General features: G+C 55.1%; 3 protein-coding genes across 4 annotated transcripts; all 3 read right to left on the bottom strand.

Moving 5' to 3' along the window:
* Positions 1 to 261: 261 nt before the first annotated feature.
* Positions 262 to 2,624, bottom strand: PDXP (pyridoxal phosphatase). Its single transcript, XM_066184657.1, has 2 exons — positions 2,048 to 2,624; positions 262 to 1,795 (listed from the first exon to the last, which is right to left on the bottom strand). The coding sequence occupies exons 1-2, from the start codon at positions 2,622 to 2,624 to the stop codon at positions 1,470 to 1,472; spliced, it is 903 nt and encodes a 300-aa protein (XP_066040754.1). The 3' UTR covers positions 262 to 1,469.
* Positions 2,625 to 3,076: 452 nt separating this feature from the next.
* Positions 3,077 to 14,107, bottom strand: SH3BP1 (SH3 domain binding protein 1). 2 transcript variants are annotated; one of them, XM_066184076.1, is made up of 18 exons: positions 13,338 to 14,107; positions 11,531 to 11,573; positions 9,980 to 10,084; positions 9,534 to 9,610; positions 9,147 to 9,258; positions 8,973 to 9,049; positions 8,462 to 8,597; positions 7,758 to 7,826; positions 7,280 to 7,370; positions 6,824 to 6,966; positions 6,625 to 6,736; positions 6,448 to 6,529; positions 6,079 to 6,159; positions 5,857 to 5,973; positions 5,304 to 5,395; positions 5,005 to 5,128; positions 4,724 to 4,839; positions 3,077 to 4,307 (listed from the first exon to the last, which is right to left on the bottom strand). In XM_066184076.1, the coding sequence occupies exons 1-18, from the start codon at positions 13,397 to 13,399 to the stop codon at positions 3,976 to 3,978; spliced, it is 1,971 nt and encodes a 656-aa protein (XP_066040173.1). In that variant the 5' UTR covers positions 13,400 to 14,107; the 3' UTR covers positions 3,077 to 3,975. The 2 variants fall into 2 exon arrangements, with proteins under 2 accessions (XP_066040173.1, XP_066040174.1); XM_066184077.1 differs by lacking the exons at positions 6,824 to 6,966; positions 7,280 to 7,370.
* Positions 14,108 to 16,100: 1,993 nt separating this feature from the next.
* GGA1 (golgi associated, gamma adaptin ear containing, ARF binding protein 1) lies at positions 16,101 to 25,883 on the bottom strand. The gene is made up of 17 exons (XM_066184071.1): positions 25,757 to 25,883; positions 25,284 to 25,368; positions 24,903 to 24,978; positions 24,193 to 24,291; positions 22,859 to 22,982; positions 22,289 to 22,389; positions 21,158 to 21,238; positions 20,625 to 20,762; positions 20,396 to 20,477; positions 20,090 to 20,197; positions 19,657 to 19,812; positions 18,833 to 18,897; positions 18,527 to 18,705; positions 18,133 to 18,416; positions 17,749 to 17,918; positions 17,396 to 17,506; positions 16,101 to 17,221 (listed from the first exon to the last, which is right to left on the bottom strand). The coding sequence occupies exons 1-17, from the start codon at positions 25,785 to 25,787 to the stop codon at positions 17,111 to 17,113; spliced, it is 2,001 nt and encodes a 666-aa protein (XP_066040168.1). The 5' UTR covers positions 25,788 to 25,883; the 3' UTR covers positions 16,101 to 17,110.
* Positions 25,884 to 26,072: the final 189 nt, after the last annotated feature.

The raw sequence follows: 26,072 nt of genomic DNA, 5'->3' as shown, positions 1-26,072 counted from the left end.
TTTGCATGGCTCAGTGTTCCAGTTGACCCCACAGCCTATGCCACAGCCCCACCGGCCACCTCCACTCCGGTTCTGAGGCACCAGTGATCCAGCCAAGGGCAGCTCAAAGACACTATCCACCAGCCTATACACCTGTCTTGTCTACCCAGCAGCACCTCTTTGACTGAGGAAAGGTCCTGCCATGTCCTCACCTGTGAAGGCTCAAAGATACCGAGGGCAGTTTCATCTTGATGGGACCATGAGTGAAAGAAAAAGAGGTAATTTCCAGCCTATGCTCACACTTTATTATATACAGAGACACAGTGAGTATAAGAACATCAACATGGGACTTGGACAGTAAGGGATGCCCAAAGGCACTGCCTTCTGTCCCCTTGGTGCAACCAGTCAGCATAATTTATACAAATAATACAATATTTGAACAATAAATAAGTTTGATAAATTAGATCAAGAAATTAAAAAAAATGTAGAAAGACAAAGCAGCAAGGAATGATTTTGAGGACTGTGACACATTCACAGCAGTGACAACACCATCACTATCTCACCTGCACACCAGCAGCTGGAGCACAGACCCCCATCAGTACTTTTCTCTCACTGTACTATGACAAAATCCAACTGAGAAGGGGCAACCAGGGAGCCATACAGTTCACTCGTGCTGTGTTGTCATGGTCTAGGAGCCCTCTGTCTTTCACAAGCTCCTTCAGAAAGGGTGCTTGAAAACAAGGTACAACTGCAGACCCACTGTGCGCAGTCACAGCTTGTCTGTTTGGCACAGGAAAATACCCTCAAACAGTCTCTTCTGTCCTCCAGATAGACACTGGCACAGTAATTAACTGGGTCGGGGCAGGGGGCTAGTGGGGGAAACATCTGTAAGGAATAGGGGAGAGAAGAGATGAGGCAATGATCTCTTTTGCTTGTGGGAGGCAGAGATGCTCTCATTCATGATTCCAGAGCTCTGGCACACTCCTTCCACATGCCCTGGCACTGACAGACACCAGGTGGGTGACAATGCCTCCCTGGCAAGGAGGGAGTTACCACAGAACTGCAGGGATGCAGCTCAGAAGTCAAGAGCTACAACTCAAAGAACAACAGTAAAAGGCTGCCACTGGTTATCCAAGGGAAAAACACTAAAACAACCAGTCCCAAACCCCTGCAGGGGGAGAGGCCACACAGACATTGATTTCACGCCCCGCCCCCCTCCCTCCAGCAGCTTTGAGGCCTCCAGCTCTCTCCCAAAGATGCTGGCAATGAGGGAGACAAGGAATCTGTCCATCATGGATAGCTCTCAGCAGAAAGGAGACAACTTGAAACCTGTCCCCTCCTGCCAATCCCCTTCCCATTTTGCCCCCAAGAAGGATGTTGGCACGTGAAGAAACGAGGAATTGAGGGAATAGGGCAGTGAGAGAGAAATGGGAACAGATGGAGATCTGGGATGGGGAACCTGACCCCTCCACCCTCACATGTACAAACTGTTACTCATCCAGGCCTGGTATCAAGTCTGCAATACTGTCCACATAGTAATTGGGCACCAGATCCTTGGCAGCAGCGTTGTCGCTGGCCATGTAGGCCTGCGCCTCTTCCAGGCGGGAAACGCCTGTCAGGGTGAGAATGGTGGCAAGGCCGCAGTTCTTGCCGAAGAGGATGTCTGTCTCCAGACGGTCTCCCACCATGAGGGTGCGGGATGGGTCGACACCGAAACGCTCCACGATGCAATCAAACATGTATGTGTTGGGCTTCCCCACCACCAGCGCCTTGCGGCCCGAAGCCGTTTCCACTGCGGCTGTGAGGCTGCCAGTCCCTGCAGGGAGGGAAGGAGGAGGAACAGAAGTAGCTGCGGGAAGCTCAGCACCGCGGGTCCCGCCACAGGATAGGCAAGCGGGGCGCTGGCAGCACTGCTTCGGGAGCTGGCAGGGACGTGCCAGGGCATCCCTGCTTGTCCTGCCGCTCAGGGAACCGCCTCGCCCGCACTGGGACAGCGAAGCCCACCCGAGGCCACCCCCGCCACCAGCCCCTTCCCCCCGGGGCGGCGCAGGACGGGGCGCGGGCTCACCGGGGGTGCGCTGGCCGTCGCTGAGCGGGTGCCAGGGGTCGGGGTCGGTGGCCACCAGCAGGCACTGCGGATCGCGCAGGTAGCCGCAGGCCTGCGCCAGCTTGGCGAAGGTGAATTGGTCGTCGTAGCCCACCAGGACGGCGCGCACCGGCTCGCCGGGTGCCGGCTCGCCCTCGCCCGCCAGGCGCAGGCCGGCGTCACGCACCTCGCCGCGCAGCCCCTCGCCGCCCAGCACGAAGACGCGGCCGGCCCCGCTCCCGTTCCCGCCGCCGCCGAGAAGGCGCTGGCGGAGGAAGAGTGCGGAGCAGAGCGCGGAGCTGAAGACGTGCTCGGCGCGCACGCCGCGGAATCCGAGACGGCTGAAGCGCCGCTCCAGCTCGGCCACCGAGCGGCGGCTGTTATTGCTGACGAAAAGGGCGGCCTTGCCGCTGCGCCGCAGCCGCTCCAGCAGCTCGGGGGCGCCGGGCACGGCGCGCTCGCCCGCCCACAGGACGCCGTCGCAGTCGAAGAGCAGCCCCTGCGCCGGGCCCAGCACCTCCCGCAGCCCTGCGCCGCTCAGCCGCCGGCAGCTCGCCATGCTGCTGCTGCTGTTGCTGCCGCCGCCGCAGCCCGCCCCGCCCCACTGCGCAGCCAATCACCGCCCCCCGACGCGCCCCGCCCCGCCTCGCAACCTATCACCGCGTCCCACCTACCCGCCGCCACCAATGGGAGACCCTAGCGCTCCCAGGGGCAGGGCCGGGCCGAGGGCCGGCCCCCAAAGTCACGGCGGCGCGGAGGGGGCGGGGACAGGCCCGGACGCGCTGCCCATTGGCTGGAACCGCCGTGCCCGGCCAGCGCCCCCCGCCGTGCCCGCGCAGCCGCGGAGTGCCCCCTGCCGGCCGGCGGGGCTGTGGCAGCGTGGTCGCCATTACGGCCCGGCCCCGCGTCTTCGCCGGCCGTGGGCTTTGGCCGCGCTCCCGCCTCCTTTCCGCCCTGCTGCCGCCCCTGGGCTGCACCCGGCGGCATTTCAGACTGCCAAGTGTGCCCCGCTCATGCCAGCCTGCGACTCTGACACCAGCTTTTCAAATATTGGCAAAATATCACAGAACCGGTTAGGCTGGAAAAACCTTCTTACATCATCGAGTCCAGCCTAAGACCGACATGGTACCACCATGTCAACTAGACCATGGCAGTAAGTGCCACATGTTTCCTTAAACACCTCCAGGGACTGACTCCACCACCTCCCTGAGCAGCATTCCAATGTCTAATCACTTTCTGTGAAAAAATTCCTCCTGCTGTCCTACCTAAGCCTCCCCTGGTGCAGCTTGTGACCCATGTCTTCGTGTTGCCTGGGAGAAGAGGAGATCTCCACTGGCTATGGCCACCTTTCAGAGGGTTGTAGGGAGCGATCCGGTCACTCCTGAGCCTCCTTTTCTACAGGCCAAACAACCCCAGCTCCCTCAGCCACTCCTTATAGAACATGCACTCCAAATATATCTATATCTATCTATCTGTCTATCTATATATGTATCTGTATTTATGTATATCCATCTGTGTGTTCCTGGGGCAATGCATTTTAAGGGAAAATGGGGCTGGCATCATGGCTGAGCATCTGCAAATGGCCCCCATGGGGCCAAGCTGTCTGTGCTGGCCCGAAAGCTGCAGGCAGTGTCTGGGCCTGCAGTGGGAGATGTGGGCAGGGATCTGGGCCCTCACTGGTGGCTGGGCTCTGGCATGGACATGGTAGTGTGGGGAGATAGAGATCGAGACAGGAGAGCGAGAGAAGGCAGGCAAAGCATGCCAGGTGGTGTGAGCCAAGGGAACAAGGTGGAGGACCAAGAGGTGCAGTCCCTCAGGCCACCCTGGCATTCCACAGCATCTGCTGCGTCCCAGGGAAGTGCCAGATTCCATCTCCTCGACCTGTGATTTCCCCATGCCCCTCACCCTGTTCAGTTTTCTCTGGGGTGTCCTTCTGGGGCTGATGTGACCAGGGGGCTTCCTCCTGCAGGCAGTGGCTGTCCCTCCTCTGTGGTTCCCAGCACACAGTCCATGGCAGCCACTCTGTCAGCCTCACCAGTGGAAGGCTTGGGGGATGGTGGGGCATCTCGGCTGTGGCGGGGTGCTGGCTGCGGAGGGGGCGGTGGTGGGATGGAGGGGACTCGACTGGGCGCTGTCCGTCGTGGCAGGGCTTTGGGGCTGGCTGCCTGGGCAGGAGCCATGCTCCGGGGCTGCGTCACAGGAGGTGGTGGCATTGTGGGTCGGGCTGGAGCTGGGCGTTTGCCTGAAAAAAGAGATGAGGTGAGCTGGGGTCCTCTCTACTAGGATCTCTCCAAGGGGCAGAGGGAGCTGCAGACAGGTGGTCAGACAAATTGCCCCTTGCCCAGCTTCTGTCCTGAAGACATAAGCACACAGCAGTTTTTCTGGGGGCTTTTCCCTCTTCCCTTCACAAAGGGCCATGAGCTTTGACACCTCTTTACCGGAGGTGTTCAACTCAACACTGGAGGACATATTGTGTCCATCCCACAGCCCCATCTTGGCTATATCCTGGCCATGCTGCCCTGGCCAGAGGCCTTTCCCCTCATTTGGTGACAAGGACATCCCCAGTGCCCACTTGTGTGGAGAATAGCAGGATGATGACTAAGCCACAGGAGGTGGCATTGGGGAATGTAATTTCCCAAGCATCTGGGACACCCTAACCTTTGCGGGTGGTGTTGTCAGTCGTCATCGGAGCTGGTGGCCCTGCAGCTTCAGGAGATGGCCTGGGCAGTGCTGGGGATGCCTGCTGGGACCTGGCCTCAGGGTCCCTGGAGGTGCTGTGCAGAGAATGGGGCAAGTCAGGCTTTGTTCGGGCGTGATGATCCTGGCTGCAAGGCACCTTGCAGCCACTTGTGAGGGTACAGCCCTGAAGTGGGGCAGGAGGGAGGGAGGACATGGGGACAGCTGGGACAGCCAGAGCCTCTAGCTCCCATCAGACTTACGCCTCTCCATCCAAAAGGGTACTGGCTGGAGGAGTTGTAGGAGTTGGCTCTTCCACAGGGGCAGCCTTGCAAATTCCAGTGTTTGTGGGCGGCATGAACATGCCTGAAACATTGAAATCTAGCTCTGGGTGAAGAGAAAGGAGGAGATCCTGTGAGGAAGCCACCCAGAGCAATGACCCCACAGCAGGGAGCCTGAGCAGCCTCCCACTTCTCTCCTCCTGGAGATGGAGAAATGTTCCTTTCCCTTCCTCTCCCTGTCACGCTCTGCTGTGGCCCACCAAGTGATGCCCTGGCCCTACCTCCGGGAAAGAGAGTGTCCACGTTCTGGATGAGGGCTTCCACAACAGCCTGGATGGAGGAGACCGAGGCCAAGTCCAGTTGCATGGGGTCTCTGAGAGACAGGGGTGGGGGAGGCATCAGAGAAAGGGTTTGGGGGCATTAACCCCAAATTTTGTATTTATTCCACAGGGGTCAGGGTCTAAAGGGAAGGCAGCCCAGACAAGGGCCATGGCAGTGTGGGTGATGGGCCTTTTTCCCTGTCCTGGGAACCCTGGTTTGGTGTTGGAGGCCAGTGGTGTTGAAAGCCACCCATGTCACAAGTGCTTCAGCCCGTTCTCTTAAGTGGGTCTTAGTGTGTTCCTCTACTACTTAGCAGAGTGGACATGTGCTTTGTGAGGGGCCATGCAGCCTGGGGACCATGGGAACAAGGGACAGGACTTGAGGATGGAAGAGGTATAAGTGCTTTAGACCAGCCTGAAGGCTGCTGGATCAGCCTTTGCCATGGCCTTTGCCTTCTGGTCATCCCAGCTGGGGCTAGGGAGCTGCTTCCCACCCCTTCTAACCAGATCTTACCCTGTGCTCTGCTGTGACCACAGCAGGTTTGGGCCCAGCACAATGGCAATGTTGCTGGGGGTCATTTTATTCACCTCCTGGTGTTCAGCCAGCTTGGCTAAAAACTTGATCAGATACCTGTGGGGTGAAAGGAGGGCAAGGGTTTAGTAAGTACGGACTTGAGGAGGGAATGGCTACCTCGTGATTGCTTGGGGCTGAAGAAGCCCTGTTCTGACAAAACACCTCAGATTGTTGTAGCTGTCCTGGGGCAGGCGGCTGCAGGTGTCTCGCAGGCTTTGTACGCGGCTATCAATGTCCTTTAAGCTGTAAGAGAGAAGGAGGAGCAGAGCTCAACCAGTTCCCTGTGGCAGAGAGGGACACACTGAACAAGGAGGAAGGCCAGTGTTGGCTGCTCAGTGCAGGCCATAACCCTGGAGATGGAGATGTCCTGTTCTACCGGGCTGTGGAGGCAGGCATCCACAGAGGCACTGTGTTCGTATCTCCCCAAATGAGACAGAGCACCCCTGCTCCAAGTGCCAGCAAGGATGGAGGGGGTTGACTGGGGGCTTTTTGAGACCTGCCTGGGATTTCCACCCCCGTGCCTGGACCCACCTGGCCACTTTGACCCATTCGTCATAGAGTTCAAAGGTCATCAAAGGCTGGGGCAGCTCCCGCAGGTAGGATTTCAGTGCACCTGGGAGGAGAGGGGGAGCAGTGGAGCTGATGGCTGCTGAGGGGTGGTAGGGACTGCCCAACTGTGTCCCCCCACCCTGCCTTGCTGGCACTCACCAGCCACAGCATGGGGGTCTGAATAAAACTCCTCCAGGGCATTGGAGCCGCTGGCCAAGCTGCTCTTCAGCTTCCTTAGCACTGAGGCGCCCGCTGCAAGCCGGAAGAGTCCCTGAGGATGGGATGAAGAGAAAAGGGATGCATTTTGAGTTTGGGAGGAGTGCATCTAGTGGGAAGAAAGGCGATGAGGAAACACTACCTCCTCCTTCATGCCAGAAGCCAACAGCATCATGACACAGGCTTCAATGGGAAGTGCAATCTCCCGGCCCAAGCTCTTGAGGTGTGTCTCTAGGGACACACCATAGTACCCTGTCACCGGGGTGTCTGTTGTGAAGGAAGGCTCTGGAAGAGGAAGTAAAATGTCAAGTGGGATGGTGGACACTGGGACCATCCAGTATTTGGCCATGGCAACATCCTGCTCTAAGCCAAACTTGGCTGGCTAGAGGCAGAGGCAGAGGAAGGACAGGCAGCATCCCCAGTCCATGTCAAGCTGCAGTCCACGTCAAGCTGCAGTCCACAGCCTACCAGCTCAATATGGTAGGCTGCAGCAGATGTTGGGAGGGAAAATGAGCCTTTTCCAGCTTTGCTGGCCACGTTTGTATCCCCTGGGCTCAGCTGCAGCCCTTGCCAGGCTGCATGGAGAGCCAGAGGGTACCTGTTGGTCTGTGGCTTTCCCTCAGCTCTGCTAGAGCTGAGTCCAGAGATTCCAGTGACTGCCGGTGGTACTGGGCTTGGATTTCCAATAGCTGCCAGACAGGGGACAGGCAAACAGCATTCAGTTGGCACCAGCCCCTCTTGGAGAGGTACCCATTCCCAGGACATTGCACCCACACAAAGACAGGGCAAAGAGGGAGCTGCAAGGGGAGCCCACCAGGGGTCCATGGGACTGTGTCTTTAGTAAGGGGTAGAGGGCCAATTGAAGAGGGGTATCATCTGGACAAGCTGCTTGTTTGCACTTGGTGGTGGCATTAAACTGCAGTGCCTGGAGCAAGGCCAGGTATAGGCATCTGCTGATGCCTTGGTCTGTCCCCTGCCCTGCTTGGGGGCACTTGGTGTGTATGGGGGCAAGGCTGGGCTCAGACATGTTGCAGTCGATGTTCACACACTGGGGAGAAGTGAGACAGAGGACTTACTTTGATGAAGTAGCTGGCGTAGATGTCCTCTTTGGTGGAGAAGTGGTAGAGGTCAGCCATGTACTCATCCTGGGAAGGGAGGCACAAAGAAGAGCAATCTTCCATCCCCTCCCTGCACCCAAGGAAGAGGAGACACCTTCATGAAGACCTTTCATCTGGTCTGTGAGTGGTCTAGACAGGGTCTCTGGGTGCAGTGGGGCTTTCTCCTTGCTTCCATTAGTTATGTTTGGGTAGTGGCAGCAACCTGCCCCATGATCAAGGTCCTGGCACAAGCGACTCAGGGTCAAGAGGTCTCTGCACCTTCAGCTCCAGTGAGCTCATGACCTCTGCCAGATGAGGTGCTGGGCTTTTCGGAGAAATAGGGCAGAAGTGGAGAAAGTTGATGTAAAACTTCCGTGCCACCCATGACAGATCCTAGCTCAGCTGGTTCCCAGCCTGAGGGGACCCCATATGCTCCCTGATTTAGTCCCTGGAGCCTCCTCTCTGCAGCAGCTTGAGCTTTGAATTCCTTTAGTCTTTTTCTTCCCTGGGCTTGGGCCAGTCTCCCTATTTCTGCTTGACGGGCTCATTTGTTTTCAGAGGGCAGGACGTGCTGGCCGGCTGCAATCCATCTCAGCATGGGGTCACCTTGGACAAGACTGGTGGAGGGGAGCAGGTCTACAGCCTGGAGCTGATCCATAAGGGAGAGCAAGTAACCATCTCACCTTGCACTGCTCCACCTTCCTCTTCACCTCCTCCTCTTCTTCCTTCAAGATCTCCAGTTTGTTGGCAGCAGAAGATGCCCCTGGGCCAGCACCAGCTCCAGTGCTGTTACTGGAACTCTTGGCAGCTTGGTTCAGCCTTTGGGGTGGGGAAGAAGAGGCACAATTATGGTCTCAGTGCCAGGAATGCTGGGTAAAACAGATGTGCAGACTTCCAGAGAAATCTGGTATGGCAAGGGCTACCACTGGCAAGAGCTGGAACAAGGTGATCTCAGTGTACCAAGCATCACTGGGGCTCTTTTCTGCCTTTAGCAGCAGAGCTGCCCTTCTCTCTGGTGCTATGGAATCAGCATCTGAGCCCAGAACAAGATGCACCTACAGAAAGGAGCTAGCTGGGTGCTCCTGAAGAGCTATTGGAAATTGACTCCCCAGGGCAATTATCCTTCTCCCCCAACCTGTCTGGGGGCTGTGCTCTGTATCCCCTGGCCCCCCAGGGCTGCAGTGTGCCCTATACCGGCTCTTGATTGTGTTCCAGTCAGAAATCAGCTTCTGGAGGGTCTTCTTGTGCTTCAGGATGGTGGGGAGCTCCTCCTGGGGGAGAGAGGGTCAGAGTGATTGGGGGAAGCCTGGGGACACAAGAAGGAGTGGTGAGATTGGAGACTGGAGCCAGTACGGCAGTCAGGACTACCTCACTGAGCTTGTTGAGCGGCTGCAGGACGTAGTGCTCCAGGGCAATCTCAAACTCAGCCACGATTTTGGCCAGTGAGCTCTGTATGCAGCAACCCATCTCCAGGACTTTCCTGTGTGGGACAGAGATTAAATGACTGTGGGCTGGCGCCATGCTCCTCTCTGACCCAACATCCCCACTGTACCTGTACCCACATGGGACCCTGAGCCAGCCCCTGGCCCTACTCTGCAATGGGAGGCTGAAGGTGCTGGCTGTCCCTTCTCCCAGTGCAACACCAGTCTTTGCTCTGGGGACATGGTTTGAGCCATAGCAGCCCGTGAGCCATGACAGTGTCACTACCAGCATCTTTTGGGGGTCACCCTGGCACTTTCTCCCACCAGTACTTACCCAAGGCTGGACTCTGTGTCCAGTTCCTTGAAGCTCTCAGCCATCGCCATGGACAAAGCCATCAAGGGCAGCTTCTTCTGCACAGAGCCAAGGATTTGGGAGAGAAGTGGTGACACCACTGTGCCCGGCCACACTGTGGTGCTCCTCACCACAGGACACCATGGGTGCCAGAGTTCACGGGGATTTGGGAAGGAACATGGACAACAAGGGCTTTGGAGGGTTATTCAACGCAAAGACACTGTCTCTCTTTCAGGAGTGTCCCCAATTAGTGATGGTTGAGAGGGTTACCCTGCTCTGCTTATCCCAGGCACATGCTGGGACCTGGGCTTGGCATAGCTTTGGGCCACTCTTCAGCAAAGCTGGCAAAGCAGGGACCTGGCATCCCCACTGTTGGCAAGGAACAGAGCTGGGGCGAGCACAGGCTGCGATGTGAAGATTTTTCTCACCACTCGCTTGTCCATCTCGGAGCCACATTGTCCCTGCAGGCAGGCTTGGAGCCTCTTGGACACACTGTGAGCTGCTCGCTTGGCCGGCTCAATCCTCTGCTCAATCTGGGGGCAGAAAAGTGGGACCGGGGAACCCATTTTGTCAACCTTGAGCACCTCGAGGCCATTTCCCCGCTACCCAGCTCTGGGTGACAATGGCCTGCTGTGTTGGTTTTGCATGGGCTGGGTTTTGGTAGCAGGGGGGGCCACAGAGGTGGCTTCTGTGAGAAGCTGCCAGAAGCTTCCACCATGTCTGGCAGAGCCAATCCCTGATGGCTCTGAAGATGGACATGCTGCTGGCCAAGCCTGGGCCAGTTAGAGGTAGAGGTAATGCCTCAGTGAAAACATATTTAAGAAGAAAAAACAAAGTGAGGACACAGTTGTTTTCTAGACAGACAAGAGAAGGAGGTGAGAACATGTGAGGGAAACAACATGGAGACACCAAGGTCAGTGGAGGAGGAGGGGGAGGAGGTGTTCCAGGCACCAGAGCTGAGATTCCTCTGCAGGCCGTGGTGAGACCATGGTGAGGCAGCTGTTCCCCTGCAGCCCCTGGGGATCCACGGGGGTTGCAGAGATCCACCCACAGCCTGTGAGGGAGGTGCCCATGTTGGAGTGGGTGGATGCCTGGAGGAGGCTGTGACTCAGTGGGAGACTCGATGGAGAGAGGGGGCCCTTGCTTCCAGGCCAGACCAGCCTGACCTTGGAGGACTGCACCCCGTGGAAAAGTCACCCATGCTGCAGCAGTTTTGGAAGGACTGTTGCCTGTGGGAGGGACTCACGTTGCAGCAGTTTTGGGAGGACTGCTGCTCATGAGATTTGGAGCCATGCTGGAGAAGTTCATAGAGAACTGTCTTGCGTGGGAGGGACCCTGTGGTGCAGCAGAGCAGTGGAAGGACTCCTCTCCCTGAGCAGCGGAAGAAGATCTTGGGTGATGAACTGACCAAAACCCCCATGCCCTGTCCCCTACATTGTTGGTGGGAAGGAGGGAAGGGTTGGGGGAAGAAAATGTGTTTTTAAGGCCTTCTTTTACTTCTCATTACCCCCTCTGATTTTGTTAGTAATAAATTTACTTTGTACCTCTAAGTTGAGCCTGTTTTGCCCTTGGAGTATTTTTCCTGGTCCCTATCTCAGCTCATGAAGTCGTCATTATTTTTTTCTCTCCTCTGCCCAGCTGTGGCAGGGGAGGGTGAGTGAGCAACTTTGCCTGGCGTTTGGCCAGTGTCAAACCATGACACCTGCCCAGCAAACTGCCACAGCCCAGAATGTCTGGTCCAGTGAAAAGGGTGCACAACTCCTGGTCGGGATTCATCCCTTTGTGGCAGCTGGGAAAGCCCTTACTGGTAGGAGGAGCCTGCCAATCCCATGGTCCTGAAATCACCCTCTGGCATGCTGGCAGATCCCAGGCCCGTGACTTGGACGTGCTGGCAAGACGAATGGCAGGCAGGAGCGGGGGCAGGTTCCCACACCCAGGCACAAGCAGACACACGCCTGCCAGCCCAGCCCATGCCTCACCTGCTGCAAATCTTCTGACAGGAGCTCAGTTCCTTCTTGGGCTCTGCAGAGGAAGGAGAAGGAATCATCAGCAAATGGGGATGACCTCCACTCAGCTTCCTTGGGAAGGCAGGTCCTTATGCATCCTACCCGCCTCTCTTTGAGCCCCTGGGAGCAGGAGACACAGGCTGTAGCCTGGACCATCAGGTACAAGGCTATGGGTAGGATGAGCCTGGGAGGACAAGAACAGCAGGAGCAGGGCAAGGTAACCAACTTTGCTGACTGGTGGACACCCCGTCAGACAGGGTTTCCAGATGAGTGCACCTCAGTCAAAAAGTCCAGATGTGACCTGTGTTTTTGGAGTCAGAGTGCTTAGTGGGGCCACAACAGGAGCAGGATGTTTACTGCCCCTGACTGCCCATCTCTCCCCTGAAGATGAATCCAGGGCAGTGATGTTGCAGTCTGGCACATGTCTTTGCAGGCCAGGGCAGTAAGTAGCTGTGGGGCCACTGGTTCAGGAGCAAGGGTATCCTTGTGGTCAAACACGGGTCCAAGACCAATACCAGCCCCTCCAGAAAGGCCTACACAAACCCAGCTTTCTGTGGTTCTGCTCAAAACCAAATTCAAAACCCACCACGACCATGACCCTAAAACCTCCCCGATGCCTCCCATAGAGGAAGTCTTGCTTCACAGCCTGCTATCATTGCAATGTCCCAGGAACCCCATTTGATTTCCATCTGCTGCTACTTTTTCCCCAGTTCATGTTTCTCTCTTTTCACTGCCTGCCAAAGCCAATGTGGGATGAGGATGTGGAACTACAGGAAATGTGGGTGGTTTGGTTGAAGGCAAGCAAGATCACGTGAGGTCATGGTCCACAGAGGAGAGGCTCTGCAGCAGGTGAAGAGTTTGCTCTTGGACTTCACAAGCTGCTTGAAACTTGCCTGCCTGGGATTAAGCAAAAGGGAGGTGCATCTGTCATGGAGATGAGAAATCTTGAAGGAAGAGTCATCGTGCTCCCTTCCAGGGAATGCAAGGAGAGCAAGAGGCCACCAGTATGTAGGAGTTGCTTCCCTGTGGTTCATTTGCTGGGCTGGCTGAAGGACCTCAGTGGTTCAGGGGACGCTCTTGGTCCCACTTAGCCACCCAGTGCTGGGAACTTGCAGAGGTGGCAGTAGGAAAGGGAGTGAGGGAGCTGGGCAAGGAGGGCCCAGCCCTGTTATTTCAATCCTTGGTTTTGCAAGGGGAGAGCTTTGGAAAGCCAAAGAGAAAAAGAAGGAAAGGACAGAGGTAGGACAGGAACAGAGGGTTTTGTGTGAAGCTGTATGTTCTCCATGGGTCCATCCAAGGACCCCTGGTCCTCTCCTCAAAGGGCATTCTGGGCTGCTTACACTGGCTAGAGCTATGCAGAGCATTTGGTTCCTGTGGGGCACCCCAGACTCAGCAGGGAGGGCAGGTCCCAGCCTGATCACCCTCCTGGTCATTGCACAGCCAGGGGCATGTGGCTGAAAGGTCCCTCCCCATTGCCCCACTGCCCCACATCCTGGCGAAGCCAAACTTGGGAAAGCCCTGTTTCCTGGTGAATGCAATACCTGTGGGCCCTGGGAGAGGTAGCTGGGCTTGAGGATCATTTACTGCTGAGCAGCACCAATGCAGCCTTCCCAAAGCCCCTAAGCTTATGCTGAAGATGATTTAACCCCTAAAGTTTTTCTCCCCCTTTCCCCTTTTCCCAGGCCACCAGCACTGGGAGGTCAGTCCAGCCCCAGCACAAGCCCTCCAGAATCCACATCCCGCTCCCTCCGGTACAGGTAGTGGAGAAGTAAGTCCTTACCTAATTGTGGTGTTGGGATGGGACAGCTGCTGGCGCATTCGATTGAACTGTCTTTTCATCATCTTGAGAGTCAGGAGACCACAAAAGCTGCTCTGCTTGGCTGTACCGGCTCAGCTCCCCTCGGTAATACTTGGCATTGGATGCCTGTAGCCCCTCTTCTCCCCGGAGCCACTTTGCTTTTCCCGGAGGACCTCTCCGGCCTTACTCCTCTTCCTCCTTCCCTCGTTCCCTCTTTTTCAGTTTCCCCAGTTGGTCCCCTCCCTAGTCCCTCCCTGGGGATGCCCTGCCTGCTTTCTTTTCCCCTCCCTTGAGCTCCCTTCTCTCGCTCCCTTTCCTTTTCTGAGCTTCCTTCCTCCTCTGTCCGCCCCTCTGCCGCAGATCAGGTAAGAACAGTTCAGAGAGAGCTCCTGCTCCGTTCTGTGTTCCTGTCACCACCCCACAAGTAAAAATAACTTCAGCCCAGCCTTAAAAGGGAAATTTTATTACAGCATACACATAACAAGGCAGGACAAGCACATGCCGCTGCCGAGCGAAGGGCCCATGCTTTTTCTTGCTCTCTGTCTCAGCTGGGGTGGTTCCCCTTCCCTCCCGTGCCCACCACCAGCTGTGTCGTGGAGCAGCCCGTGCTGGTGCCAGCTGGCTGTGCAGTTCATACAGAGCCCCTGATGTACACCCTGCCCTACCTGGTCACCCAACTCTGCCAACACTCCTCAGGCACCTTTCCGTGCTCACGGGTGCAGCTCCAACCCCTTCCCTTGCGACATACCCTCTTGTGACAAAGGCAGCAAAGCACAAGCAGCAAAGCCACCCCTGCACCGTCCCCACCCCGCACCCCTCACCCTGCTTCCCCCCCCCTGCCGTCGCTGGGGCTCTCCGGAACCACCACGAAGCTGCAGCCAACGCCTGTTGCCTTGTGCTTCGTAGAGGTCCCTCCCCACCCCCGCTAGCAGAGTTCCTCCGAGCAGGGGCAGCAGCACCCGCAGTTGCACGGGGACCGCAAACTCCCGGTTCTCAGGCTCGGCTGTTGCCTGGTCTCTGCAGAGCTGCACCAGAGCTTTTTTTTTTTTTTTTTTTTTTTTTTTTTTTTTGTGTCTGTGTGCGCGTGTGTGTCGGAAAACATCCACTTCACACCACCACGACTTTTGGTCCTGACTCTATGAGATGCAAATCTCACCTTATTTCTGGCTACTTACAGATAGGACTTTCCACCTGCACTAAGAGAGAGCAGAGGTTGCTGTTGGCTGGGTTACATGGCTGGCAAAGGAAGCAGCAAACCGAGCCAAAATGAGAAGCGGTCAGCCTGTGGGCAGAAGAGACAAGCATCAAAGGAAAACAAGGCAGAAGGGCCATTCCATCAGTGCCCTGAAGCCAGATGAGCAAAACTTTGAGGGCTGCTAGGCTGTCCTTCTTGGCAAGGGTCAAGTCTCCAGTTACTGTATAGCAAAGCAGTGCTGGCAGCTGTTTTCAAGTGGTTATGGGGGTGGCAGAGCACCATTCTCTCCCTGCCCAAAACACCAGGCTGTTCTAAACCTGTGGCAGAGCATATCTGATCCCCCACCATTGAACCCTGGGGGTGCTCTTAACAGGCAGTTGCTTCAAACCCCTCTTGCAAAGAAGCAGCAAAGCCCAGATCCTCACTGGCTACATCAAGTGGTGGCTAGGCCATTCCTTATACCAGTATCAGAGTTGCTTGCAGCCCTGGGCTGCTGCTTGCCAGAGGAGATCCCCTTTGTACCTCTGAAGTAAAACTGCCTCACGGAGCTACTCCCAAGTGCTGCTACCAGCAGTGGTGAAGCTGCAGTCATGTGGGGCACGGGAGCAAGCTGAAGCCCTGCTTCCCACTGCCTCTCCATGGGGCATGAGGGAAGTGGGCAGCACCCAGTTCACAGCCTGGAAGTGACTGCTCTCAAAAAAGGAATTGAGAACTGCAGGGGGAATTCCACAGTCCCCACTCCCTGCTCATGGAGCAGGGAAATCATTGTGGCAAGGGCCTGAGTGAATGAGACAAACTACAGGACTGAAGGGGCAGGATTTCAGCTGGGTACAGAGAAGCTTCTCAGGTGTCCAGGAAAGTAAGCGGAAAAAATGTGTTCCTTGGGTCAAAAGACAGAGGAGCAGTATCAGGAAAGAACTCTTTATTTCCCATAAATACAGCAGATTCTTCGCGCCGGGCGTCTCATTTTAAATGTTTGTTTTCTTCCATTTACAGAATTTTGCACTGAAAATATATACACAAGTCTATTCAAGAACCAAACAAGATCTGCAAAGAAAAAACCCATACAAAACCCTGAAGAGATGGGAAAGGGAAGTAAGACACAGCTGAATCCCAGCATAAAGACCTTGCTTCCCCCTCTCTTTTACTGCCCGTGGTGCCCAGGTCTGAGACACATCACCTTCGCTGCCCTAAGCCAGGAGTGTGAGGCACCCTGCTCGTCTCCATCTCTCACACACTTCCTTCTACCTCTGGCAAGCTGATGCAGACCACAGCTTGCCTCTGCTTTTTATGAACAGGCCCTCTCCAAATCAGCTTACAGATGGGAAGCAGCTCCCATGGTTCAAAGTCTCATGGCGTTGGGGATTGCTTGGGGTGTGCTACCCTTAGTCTCCTCTGTGCCTGCAGATCCCAGCTCTTGTGTCACAGTGATCAGGCGGCTGGGGCGAGCACCCTTCCTGGCACAGAGAGCCAGGCCCGCCCTCAGCTGCAGCAAAGGTGCACAAGGCACAGCTGAACCCCTCCCCCCCCCCCCCCCCCCCATGCTCCAGTGCAGAGCTTTGTGGTGATAAGTTGGGCTCCCATCTCCCCCCAACTCCCAGCCCATCACTCACCCCTCTGCAAGAGGACACTGAAGAGCTGAGAAAACCCGCCATCCCATGAAGATCTCCAGCCCAGCTGGGGAAAGGAAGTCTTAACTGCTGCTTCCTCTCCCCATCTGGCAGGAGGCTGCAGGGAGACTCAACTGCCACAGTGTGCCCCTCTGGCCACCATTCCCAAACCTTGCTATGATAGTTAAAGTCTGTGGGAATGGTGTAAGCTTCCCAGCTGTAGGGGTTCAGAATGCCAGCTGAAGGTGCTGGGAAGGCCCAAAGCAAGCCCTTCCCAGCCTGAGGCCCCACCTCTCACCAACAGCTCTGTAAGCAGCTAGGACAGAGATATGTGATGATCACTCCTCCTGACCACCCCTGCCCCAAAGCAAGGACAGCTGTCTGCTCTCTGGTGCTGGAGAGATACCTAGGCTTTGCCCAGCCTTGTTGCTCATCAGCTCCAGTGTGATCCCACCAGATGGAATCACTGGGGCCAAGCTCCAAGGAGATGGCAAGGGGGACAAGAGAGAGCACCATAGAGCACAAAGTAGCTGAAGGGCTGAGAAATGTGGAGGGGGAAGACAAGGAAAAGGATCTTCCTTTGCTAGGCCTTGCTCTGAGCTGAGGTGTTAAAGCTCCCTGTCCTTGTTTCCCTATGCACCTAAAGCAGGAAAGCAGGGTTAGAAGAGAAGCTGGACAGACTGGGGAGGGAGTGTCATCTTCAGAAGAGCAGGGAAGGCAACTTCACATACATGAAGCTTTCCACTCCACTTCTAGTCTTGTGAGATGAACATCTCCTGGCATCTCTGCTCTCCTCCTCGAGGCACGCTCCCTCTGGCCCTTGCCCGGCCATCTGGAGAATAGAGCGTGAGCACCAGCCCCCACCCACCCTCTCATTTCCTCTGGCTGCTCCAGCCCCACAGGGCTGGCTTCCTAAGGAATCTGCAGTGTAGTGCCTGCAATATGTGGCCCTAGAGGTTTCCCCAGGATTCTGGTGGGGGAAACTGGTCCACATCCCCAATTTCATTGTAGGTTTGCTCTCCCATGGTGAACGTCAGTTTGTACCGTAGCCTGACCTTCTCCTGGAGATGGGAGAAAAAGGATAAGCAGTCAGAAGAATGGGAAGAAAGGCATGAAGCACAAACCATTCACATCTTAGATGCTGCTGAGTAAAGGAAGCAGGGATAGGGTAGTGAGGCTTTGCCTAGGCACCAAGACCAGCCTCTGTTCATGCCCAAGGGACAATGCTGTTATACCTTCTGTGGGTTAGCGAGCAGCAGGACTTGGGTGATGGCACTGGGGTGGACGATGGGATTAAATGCTGGCAGCTCCGTGCCTGAGGGAGGCTGTAGCTTCACCTTCATTATCTAGGGAGAGAGTGAGAGAAGAGAGTGACCACATTCCTGAGAGTGACTTGGCAGCCAGAAGCCCTGCTCCTGTACTTGGGAAGCTTCTGCTGTCTAGTCAGAGAAAAAACATTGTACTAATCTGAAGGTAACAGAATTTGCTCCCACACCCATTTGCTCTCTCCACCCACCCTGTTTTTCTTGCAGAAGTAGAATCATGCTTTGGCCCACTCTGGGGACCTCAGCCCCAGCAGTGGTCTTACCTTGGGGACGGCAGACTGAAAGACAATGTTGCGGATGGGCTGCGGGGCCGTGCTAAGCATAGAAATCACCACCACAAGCACATCAGGCCTCTCGGGCAGGGCATCCTTAGCAAAGTGGAAGAGGACACGGAAGCCACGCTGATCATACACTGTCACAGGGAGGATGCTGCCTGTGGGAAAGGCAGGGACAGGCAGCCATCAGCCAGGAGGGAACTGGTCTGACAGCATCTTTCCCTATCACCTTAACTCCACACAAGTGATAGACATCATTCTTCTTCAGCCTCCACAAAATCCAACAAGCAAGGAGTTTCTTCACATTCTTCCCTTCCATGTGTGCAGGGTTTAATCCCCCCATGCCTGCCCCCCTCTTTTTCCCAAGCTCACTGGGTTTGATTGACTCCAGAGGCACAGTGATGTTGGCCAGCGAGATCTCCTGGGGCAGCGTAGTAGCAGGAGGCTGTGGTGGGATTGCAGTACTTCCTGCTAGTGTAGTGGCAGCTTTTGCAACTGTAGCAGGGGCAGGCAGCTCTGAGGTCAGAGGCAGTGTGGGGTTAGTGGAAATACTCTGGAGCACAGGCGGAGCACTGGGATTGTGGGCTGTGGTGCCAGAGCTGCTCCTGTTCTGCAGATCCCTCAGGGTGAGCCGAGGGGGTGGTTGCTGCTTCTCCCTGCAGTGGAAGAGAGAGCAAGGAGTGGAACAGGGCACTGAAATTCTGTCCAGTGCCCCAGAAATGGAAACTATTGGGAGAGATGTGAGACTGCACCACCAGGTGCTTACCATCGCACTTGTTGAGATTCTGGAGGCAAAGACTGCTGCAGCAGTGTCTTGCCCAGGAGGTCCAGGTCATCCAGGCCAATGCTGCTAGGAGATGGTTTGGGGGAGGATGCACCAGCATCTGCTTTGACTGGTGGTGTTGCCATGATAGGGGTGATGCTCAGCTCATTGCTGTCTGATGACTGAAAAGAGCACACAAGAGAACCCCAAAGGAGGGTTGCAAATCAGCACCAACCATCAGATGTGGCACATTTCCCTACCTATATTGTTGCTTTTAACCACCCTCTGCCCTAGCTCCCAGCGCATTACCTGGAAGCTGTTCCAGCCACTGCTGTCACCAGCCTGGACAGGATGTGGTGCTGGGTCATTCAGGCCTGCCAGAAGTAAAAACAAACATAAAGCTTACCTACCAAATCAGTAAGAGCATTAAATGTGGCCTGAGTGAGACACAGAAGCAGCAGGGCAGAACCATCAATCTGGTCTTCATCTCTGGCCCCCATCCTTGCATGGGGGAGAGCCAGGAGGCTGCTAGTGGCTTTTTTCTGTCCAGATAACTTCACTTATAGTTTAGTTCTCACTGCAACTGGCAGAAAAATGACTACTACTGAGCTGACCAATCTGACTGACCGTGTTGTCTACTTGATGCTGTTGTTCTCAAAAGCACTTGTCTTGGGAAACAGACACTTTGTTGTGCAAAGCAGGCCTCTAGAGCCTTCTAGGATTGGCACCTCACATGATTTCATGTGAACAGTTCTGGAAGTCCCGTGCATCTGTTGTCAGCTCATGACTTCAACAGCAAGCAGAAAAGATGAGGAGCTGGGGGTGACCCACTCTTGTGATCCCATCTGGGGATGGCCATTGCATCACTCTTGATTCACCTGTCAGGTCAGTTTACCCAGAGCAAATCAGTGGGCACATCCTTACAGGCTCTCTCTGACTAGCCAGGAAAACACCATGGGACTGAAGTTCAGAATCACAGCAGGGTCTTTCTCTCCTCTCTCTCACACTAAATGAAGGACACCTTTTTATCTTTCATTATTCACTTCTACCAGAGCTCTCTCTTATTCATGTTCCTGCCAAAGGAGAACTACCCAGAGTCAAAGAACAAAGAGCTCTTGCTCTGGATTTCTCACCTAAAGACATGAGTTCATCATCCAGCAAGGAGACAGACCCAGTTTGGTCAGGCACGGGGACTGTTGAGCCACCTGATAGGGTGGGCAAGGCTGGGTAGGAAGGGCATGTTGCTGGAAGCTCCAGGCCAGACAGATCTAGAAGCGCTGAGCTGCTGCCTGCAAAAAGAAAAGAATCTGAAAATGTTATCCAGTCCTCATGCAGTGTGGTGAGGGTAGTTCCCATCCTTCATCACAGCCCCCTGCTCTCCCTTCCAGTTCCCTTTCTTCATGCACCAGTCACATCCACAAGCCATTTCCTTATCTCACCAGCCCCACTCTAAGCTCCTGCAGGCTTCCCCTTTCCACTTCTCTCAGTCTTCTCTTACTCTGCAGGAAACCAGCAACAGGGTCCCTCTGCTTGACCTTTCTGTCCCCATTTTTCAAGTCTCCTCACCTCGAAGGGGACTGGCCACCAGCTCCCCATTGATCTCTTCTCCCCGTACAAGCTGCTTGTAGAGATTGATCACTTGGGTCAGATTGTCATTGGCTTGCAGAATCTCCGCTGAAAATAAGTGTGAAAATAGTGGAGAGAGTAACTTTTATACCCCAACTCTGTCTGTTTTTTCAAAGCAAGGCCCAAGTTGCTGCAAACAAAACCGCTGCAGAGAGCATTTTCACCATTGTTGCTGCAGGCTGCACCAAGGTACACTGACACCCCAGGGCAGTCTCAGCAGGAATGAGAAGGGCCAGATATGTTTACCTAGAGCTTCATCATTGTCTTCTGTGTCACTAGCGAGCCGGAAAAGCATGGGCCTCATGCGCTCACAGCGCTGATACAGCTCCTGGGGGAGCGGAGAAACAGCGATGAGGTGAGCACACTGAGCAGCAGGATGCTCAGCTGGGTGTGCAAAATAGGCAGGAGGATGAGGGGATAAGGGTCACCCCTTTCTGCTAAGCCCAAGGAGGATTCTGGGATTGCCTTTCCTCACCTTCATTAGGTCCTCATTGCTTTCTGTTGTCTCCCCCTTGCTGTAGTTTGTCACCATCTCTGTCAGCAGCTTCACGTTGTTGTTCACCTCCTCAATGGCATTCACCCTCTTGGAGATCTTCTCCATGCGCTTTTGGTCCTGGATGGAAAGCACATGGGGAAGGATGTCCTAACTAGGAGAGGAGGAAGGCTGGGCCAGCCAACCAGCCTGGACTAAAGCCCAGCAACACTGCCCTGAAAACAGCTCCCACTCCAGTGGAAAACCCCAGGTCATCTCTGGGCAGGAACATGCCAGACAGGGATGGAATTGCTGTAGTGCTGCAGCAGGGCTTGGGCCACAAAATGCACCCAGAGCCATTCCTCCAAGTAGCCAGGGAATAGTAGAACTCGCACAGACTCTTTCACAGCTGCTGCAGCCAAATTTTGGGCAGAAGCTCCGTATGTTTGCATGAGGTCACAAAGCCAGTGCTCCCTTGGTGCCAACCATCACCACCCAGACCATGACTCCCCAGCTCCCTTCTTCCCCCATCACACCTCCTGAACCATCTCCTTGATGAGCTTGTTGGCAGCCCGGAGATCCTCAGGATGGGAACTTTTCAGGAGGCGAGCCAGTGTCTGCGAAAGAGAAGGTACTTCTGAGTACAAGCGGAGGGATGGCAGCCAGAGTCACTCTTGCAACACTAGAGCAAATAGTTCCCCCCATCCCAAACCAGTATCCGGAAGAGGCAATGGACAATTCTAACCGTTTAGAAAGCACAGCCACAGGAGCTTGTGGCCTATCAAGAGACCACGGAGAGAAGTATAACTGGCCTTTCTTTTCCTGTTGTAGTCCTGGTTATGCAAGCTAGGTCTTTCCCTGAAAATCCCCTGCATTCAAACCCTGCTCCAGCCTGCTCATTACCCACCGTGGAGAGTCCGGAGTGCAGCAGCACTGAGACAGGAAGAAAACTTGGTTTATGCATGGCATTGTAATGGACTCTTACTTAGCTATCTTCACACGCCTCTTTGCTAGTGAAGAGAGAGGACTCCCACTTTCTCACCCTCTCCACAGTCAGTGAACAGTCCCACTGCCCACCTACAAATCCTAATTTGCAAACACTGACCCATGGAGGCAAACTATATCCCCTGTAGCAAACTGGCATCACACTCTTGCTGCAGAACTAGACCCAGAGGAGCCCAGTACTTGCTTAAATGTATCAGCATTGATAATGCAGAGGTTTGCCTGAATGGTGACACAATTCTGATGGAAAGACAACACAGGATGGGTCCAGGTGGTTTAAGTGGTTGGGCAATAAGTAGATTGCAGTCCTGGGGGTGGGGAAGAGATAACAGCAGCAGCATCTGGGGCTGGGATTTAAACTCCCTGGAGTCTAGAGAGCTCACAGCAGCAAACCTCCCCGAACCTGCCTGGACCCAGGTCAGTGCCTCACCCTTTGCACCATCCTGCAGCTAAGTGCTCCAAAGGTCAAACAGACCCACATGCCCCACTTCTCTGGATGTTTCCTTTGTCATGATTTTAGAACAGGCCCTCAGCATTCCTGTGATGCATTTTCTGAAGGACTGCCAAGTGAAGCAGGGACCTTAACTCTTCTACATCAGGGGGACATAAGGTACTAAAGCAGCAAGATGATGCCTACTGTCCCTCTCCTTGCACAGAGCCCTCACCTTGGATTTTTCTTCATCGTCAAAGATGATGTTCTTGGGTCGAGGAGGAGGTGGTGGAAAAGGAGCATCATCGGGAAGTTTTGGGTCACACTTCACAATCCCTGCAGTAGAAACCGAAGGAGATCAGGAGGACTCACCCACTCAGGGATGGCACTGGCACCCAGGTCTTTTTTCCCTAATGGCCCACTGAATCCAATTGAGACTAAGGGTGTGTGGGTTATCCTGTTACCTGAGATCCTGGACCGTGTTTCCATTCCCCATAAATATCCCCTCTTAGAAAATTCCACCATTTGCTGCCAAAACACTTGCAGCCCTTCAGCCCCAGACCTATCCAGTGCCCCATCTCCCATGAGCAAGCAGATGTGCCCTCCAACTCAGCAACTCCCTCTGCTCAGCCAGGAGCTTCAAGGCACCTGCTCCTTCTCCTGACCCTGGTGCTGAGTCAGACTGATGGATGCCCTGGATCTAGGCAGAGGAAAGGGAGAGCTTGTTTCAGATTTTGCCCAGACAAAAAATGAAGGAGGGCAAAATCATCTGGCCACTTGCCCCTTCCAGGCGACTGCCTCTCACCTTGCTTCTTCAGCATCTGGTAGGCTTCTGATATCTTCACCTCATGAGGCAGCCCTAATGTCCAGCTGTACATCAGCTCCAGGATCTTTGACTTCACTTTTTCTGATGTCCGGCTGCCAAGATACTAGAGGAAAAGAGGTGGCTTGAAAGCCGATCTGAGCCGTTCCAAGTCTGGCCTGTTCCTCTCCTTGCCCTCCCCGGAGAAGTGAGACCGTTCCCAATGCCACAAGGAGGAAAGAGGAAGCAAGCAGGAAAGCTCATGAGGGCCTTGCAACACATCCTATGCTGTGCCTGGTTTCCATCACAGAAAAACGAGAAATGCTGCAGCAGCAGCTCCTCAGCAACACACAGGGAGAGGTGGGAAGGCTCAGGCAGGTCTCCTGTCACCTTGTGAAGGGAAGGGTCCTACAAAAAGAAGCTGTTCAGCAAGGCAGACCCTTAGGAATGAGGGGACAGCAGGGCTGGGAGAGGCAGGTGGGTAATGGTCTCTGAGGCAGGACCCCGAGCAAGGTGAGCCCCAGATGACCAGCACCCAAGCAGGAGCCATGCAATCATCTTTCAGCCTTCTCACATGGGTCTGATGGGAGTACTGGTGGTAGAAACAGTGCCATGTGCCACCAGAGACAAGTGGCTTAAGGCAGAGGACATACTCTAGGGTGCCAAGCAAGACGACTTAAGGATGCTGCTGTCACTGTCTGGGGCTATTTATCATCACAGATCACAAGCTGTGACTGGTAGACAAAGATTTTCCTTAGTCATATTTAGCCTCTGCTCCTTTAACTCTACACTTGCTGGTGTTCACTGCCTTGACTGAACAGGAGAACCCGCACAGCTTGTTCGACTGCAGGAACAGCAGCGTCAGCAGAGGAGCTAGTAATGACTTGGTCCTTCAGATGGACTCACCAGAACACCACTGACCAAGCCTGGGCTTGCCCTCCAAGAGTATCTCAATTAGGTTGGGACACCCCAGAGAGACATGTCCTGTCAAAGCTGGGGGAGGTTCCTGAGTACATGCAGCACAGACAGAGCCCAACACGGATGCAGGGAAGGTGACTCTAGGCACGCACATGAGCTCAGTAGTCTCACAAGTGCTGGCTGCACCATGTCCTGCTGGCCTTCAGCTTCCTACAACAGGAATCAGCCTGAACAGAGGGCTGAAAACTCACTTCCCACCAGAAAATGCACCAGGAAGCAAGGACCAGATCTCCTACTAACAGTTCTGTTTTGCCCACATCCCAGTGGGTGTCTGACCCATTTGCTCAGGCACCACTTTTTCCCAAAGCCCTCCTGTCACCAGGCATCAGTCCCTTCCAGCACGATGCTGCGAGACCCACCTTAGGGGACACCACCTTGATGAGCTCATTGAGGAAGCGGAACTTGCCCACCTCATCGTGGAAGTGTTTGCCACAGCTCTTCATGCAGGACTCCAACACCTGGGGAGAGGGGCCAGGTGAGCCCCAGCATGGGGTCAGCAGCAGGATCAGGAGCCAGCTCCTTACTGCTTCCCCCTCACCAGGTACAGAGCCTGTGGCTACTGTCACAGCAGCACAAAGGGACATTCCCTGTTCCCTCCCAGGTAGTCCCCTCCCACAGGGAAGCAAGATTCTTGTCTTTGGGGCCAGCCTTTGCAGAAATGGCTTAACAGCCCATCCAAAGGGATAACCCTTAGAGAGGTCATAAACACCAGGGTTTCAAAGTGTGAATCCACAACATGATTCAGAATCACCAAATCCTTTAGGTTGGAAAATACCATCAAGATCGTACAGTCCAACCATTAACACAGCACTGCCAAGGCCACCACAACAAAAGCCAAAAAGCATCCTATACAACTTCAACAGGCTATGATCTTTCTAGGAACAAAACCTTTCCAAGGAACCTCTCCTGACTTGTGGAACCACCTTCAGTCCCTCTCCCACCCAAGGGCCCATGTGCTCCAGCGCTTTCTCAGAGGGAATTCAAAGCTTCCCGTGCTTTTCCAGTCAAGATGGAGCATCTCCATGCCCTGCCCCTCCATCTAATTCTACCAGCCTGCAGATGCCCTTACCGTGAGGGCCTGGATAGCTTCCCATTCCTGTGGAGACTGGATCTTGTGGGCAAGAAGTCGGGTGGCAAGTGGAGGACTGGAAGGAGTGAGGGGAAAAGAAAAGCTTGCTGGTTATTGACAAAAAGCCTGGTACCTGCATTTCTGTCTGGGAATCCAGAGCTGAAAAGCATGTTGCAAGCTGAAGATGCTGATATGGCACTGACACACCTCAAAATGCAGAGGGAACCTTCCCTTAGAGGACCAGGACCGCCCACCTACCCCCACACTGAGGGCCTTCATGCCTATTCAGCTCTTGGGGCAATCCCACTGGATTTTGCTGGGTGGGAAATCAGAACCAGGCCTGTAACCTGGAGAAGCCTGTGAAAAGGACAAAGCACTTACCCCTCCAGCTCCTTATTGAGCTGCTCACAGAACGCATTGATACCATCCCAGTCCAGGTCCTTGTTCAAGGGGTTTGTCGCTTTGTCTGCAGGCAGGTGGAGGGGACGGTACGAAAAAAAAAACAAACCCAACAGGTTTCCACCCTGTGAAGGGACATCATTGATCCCACTCCCTCCCTCCCAACTCCAGCGGGTGCAGCAGCAGGGGATGGCGTGGGAGGAGAAACACACTCGTATCCATCCACTCGCCCCTTCCCATAGCAGCTCCGTGCACAAACTCTCGCCCCCTCCTCCCTGCTGACCCACCGCACCCCCATCTCTGTCTCGGCCCTGGGGTCTCACCCTCAGCCCCCAGGTGCGCACGGCGACCACGTGCGACCCCCAGCCCCTCTCCCTCACACCCTTGCGCCCCCCGCCACGCCCGCGCCCTTCCCGCCCCACTGGGAGGGGAGCGGTGGTCACAACCGCACTCACTGATGCGCGCTTCCAGCGTCTCGGGCTCCATGTCGGCGGCTCGCGGCTCCTCACTGGGACAGCGCCGCTCCGCCGCCGCCCTCCCGCCGGGCCCGGCGCGGCCGCGCCATGAAGAGTCCCGACCCCTCTGGACACAAAGAGCCGGAAGTCAGCCGTGCGGAGCGCCGCTCCGCCGCCAGCGCGCCCCCTGCTGACCCGCACTCCCGCTCCGCCACCAGCTCACCGCGCAGGGGCAAGGAAAGGCGAGGGAATACGGAAGGAAGCGGAAGGAAGCGGAAGGCCCTCCCGGAGAAGGACACAGAGGGCAAGCAAGCGC

The sequence above is a fragment of the Chamaea fasciata genome, unplaced genomic scaffold, assembly GCF_029207755.1.
Source record: "Chamaea fasciata isolate MVZ Bird 193981 ecotype frontalis unplaced genomic scaffold, bChaFas1.0.hap1 SCAF_5, whole genome shotgun sequence".
Classification (NCBI taxonomy): domain Eukaryota; kingdom Metazoa; phylum Chordata; class Aves; order Passeriformes; family Sylviidae; genus Chamaea; species Chamaea fasciata.
This window is presented reverse-complemented; position numbering and strand designations above follow the sequence as displayed.

Coding starts and splice junctions, on each gene's coding strand:
- GGA1 (XM_066184071.1), bottom strand. CDS start 25,787: ATGGAGCCCGAGACGCTGGAAGCGCGCATCA. Junction 18,898..19,656: donor TGATGAACTCATGTCTTTAG/GTGAGAAATCCA, acceptor TACTTCTGGCAG/GCCTGAATGACCCAGCACCA. Junction 18,417..18,526: donor GAATCTCAACAAGTGCGATG/GTAAGCACCTGG, acceptor CTTCCACTGCAG/GGAGAAGCAGCAACCACCCC.
- SH3BP1 (XM_066184076.1), bottom strand. CDS start 13,399: ATGATGAAAAGACAGTTCAATCGAATGCGCCAGCAGCTGTCCCATCCC. Junction 9,611..9,979: donor CCGAGATGGACAAGCGAGTG/GTGAGAAAAATC, acceptor GGCTCTGTGCAG/AAGAAGCTGCCCTTGATGGC. Junction 4,308..4,723: donor TGACAACACCACCCGCAAAG/GTTAGGGTGTCC, acceptor CTCTTTTTTCAG/GCAAACGCCCAGCTCCAGCC.
- PDXP (XM_066184657.1), bottom strand. CDS start 2,624: ATGGCGAGCTGCCGGCGGCTGAGCGGCGCAGGGCTGCGGGAGGTGCTG. Junction 1,796..2,047: donor CGACGGCCAGCGCACCCCCG/GTGAGCCCGCGC, acceptor CCCTCCCTGCAG/GGACTGGCAGCCTCACAGCC.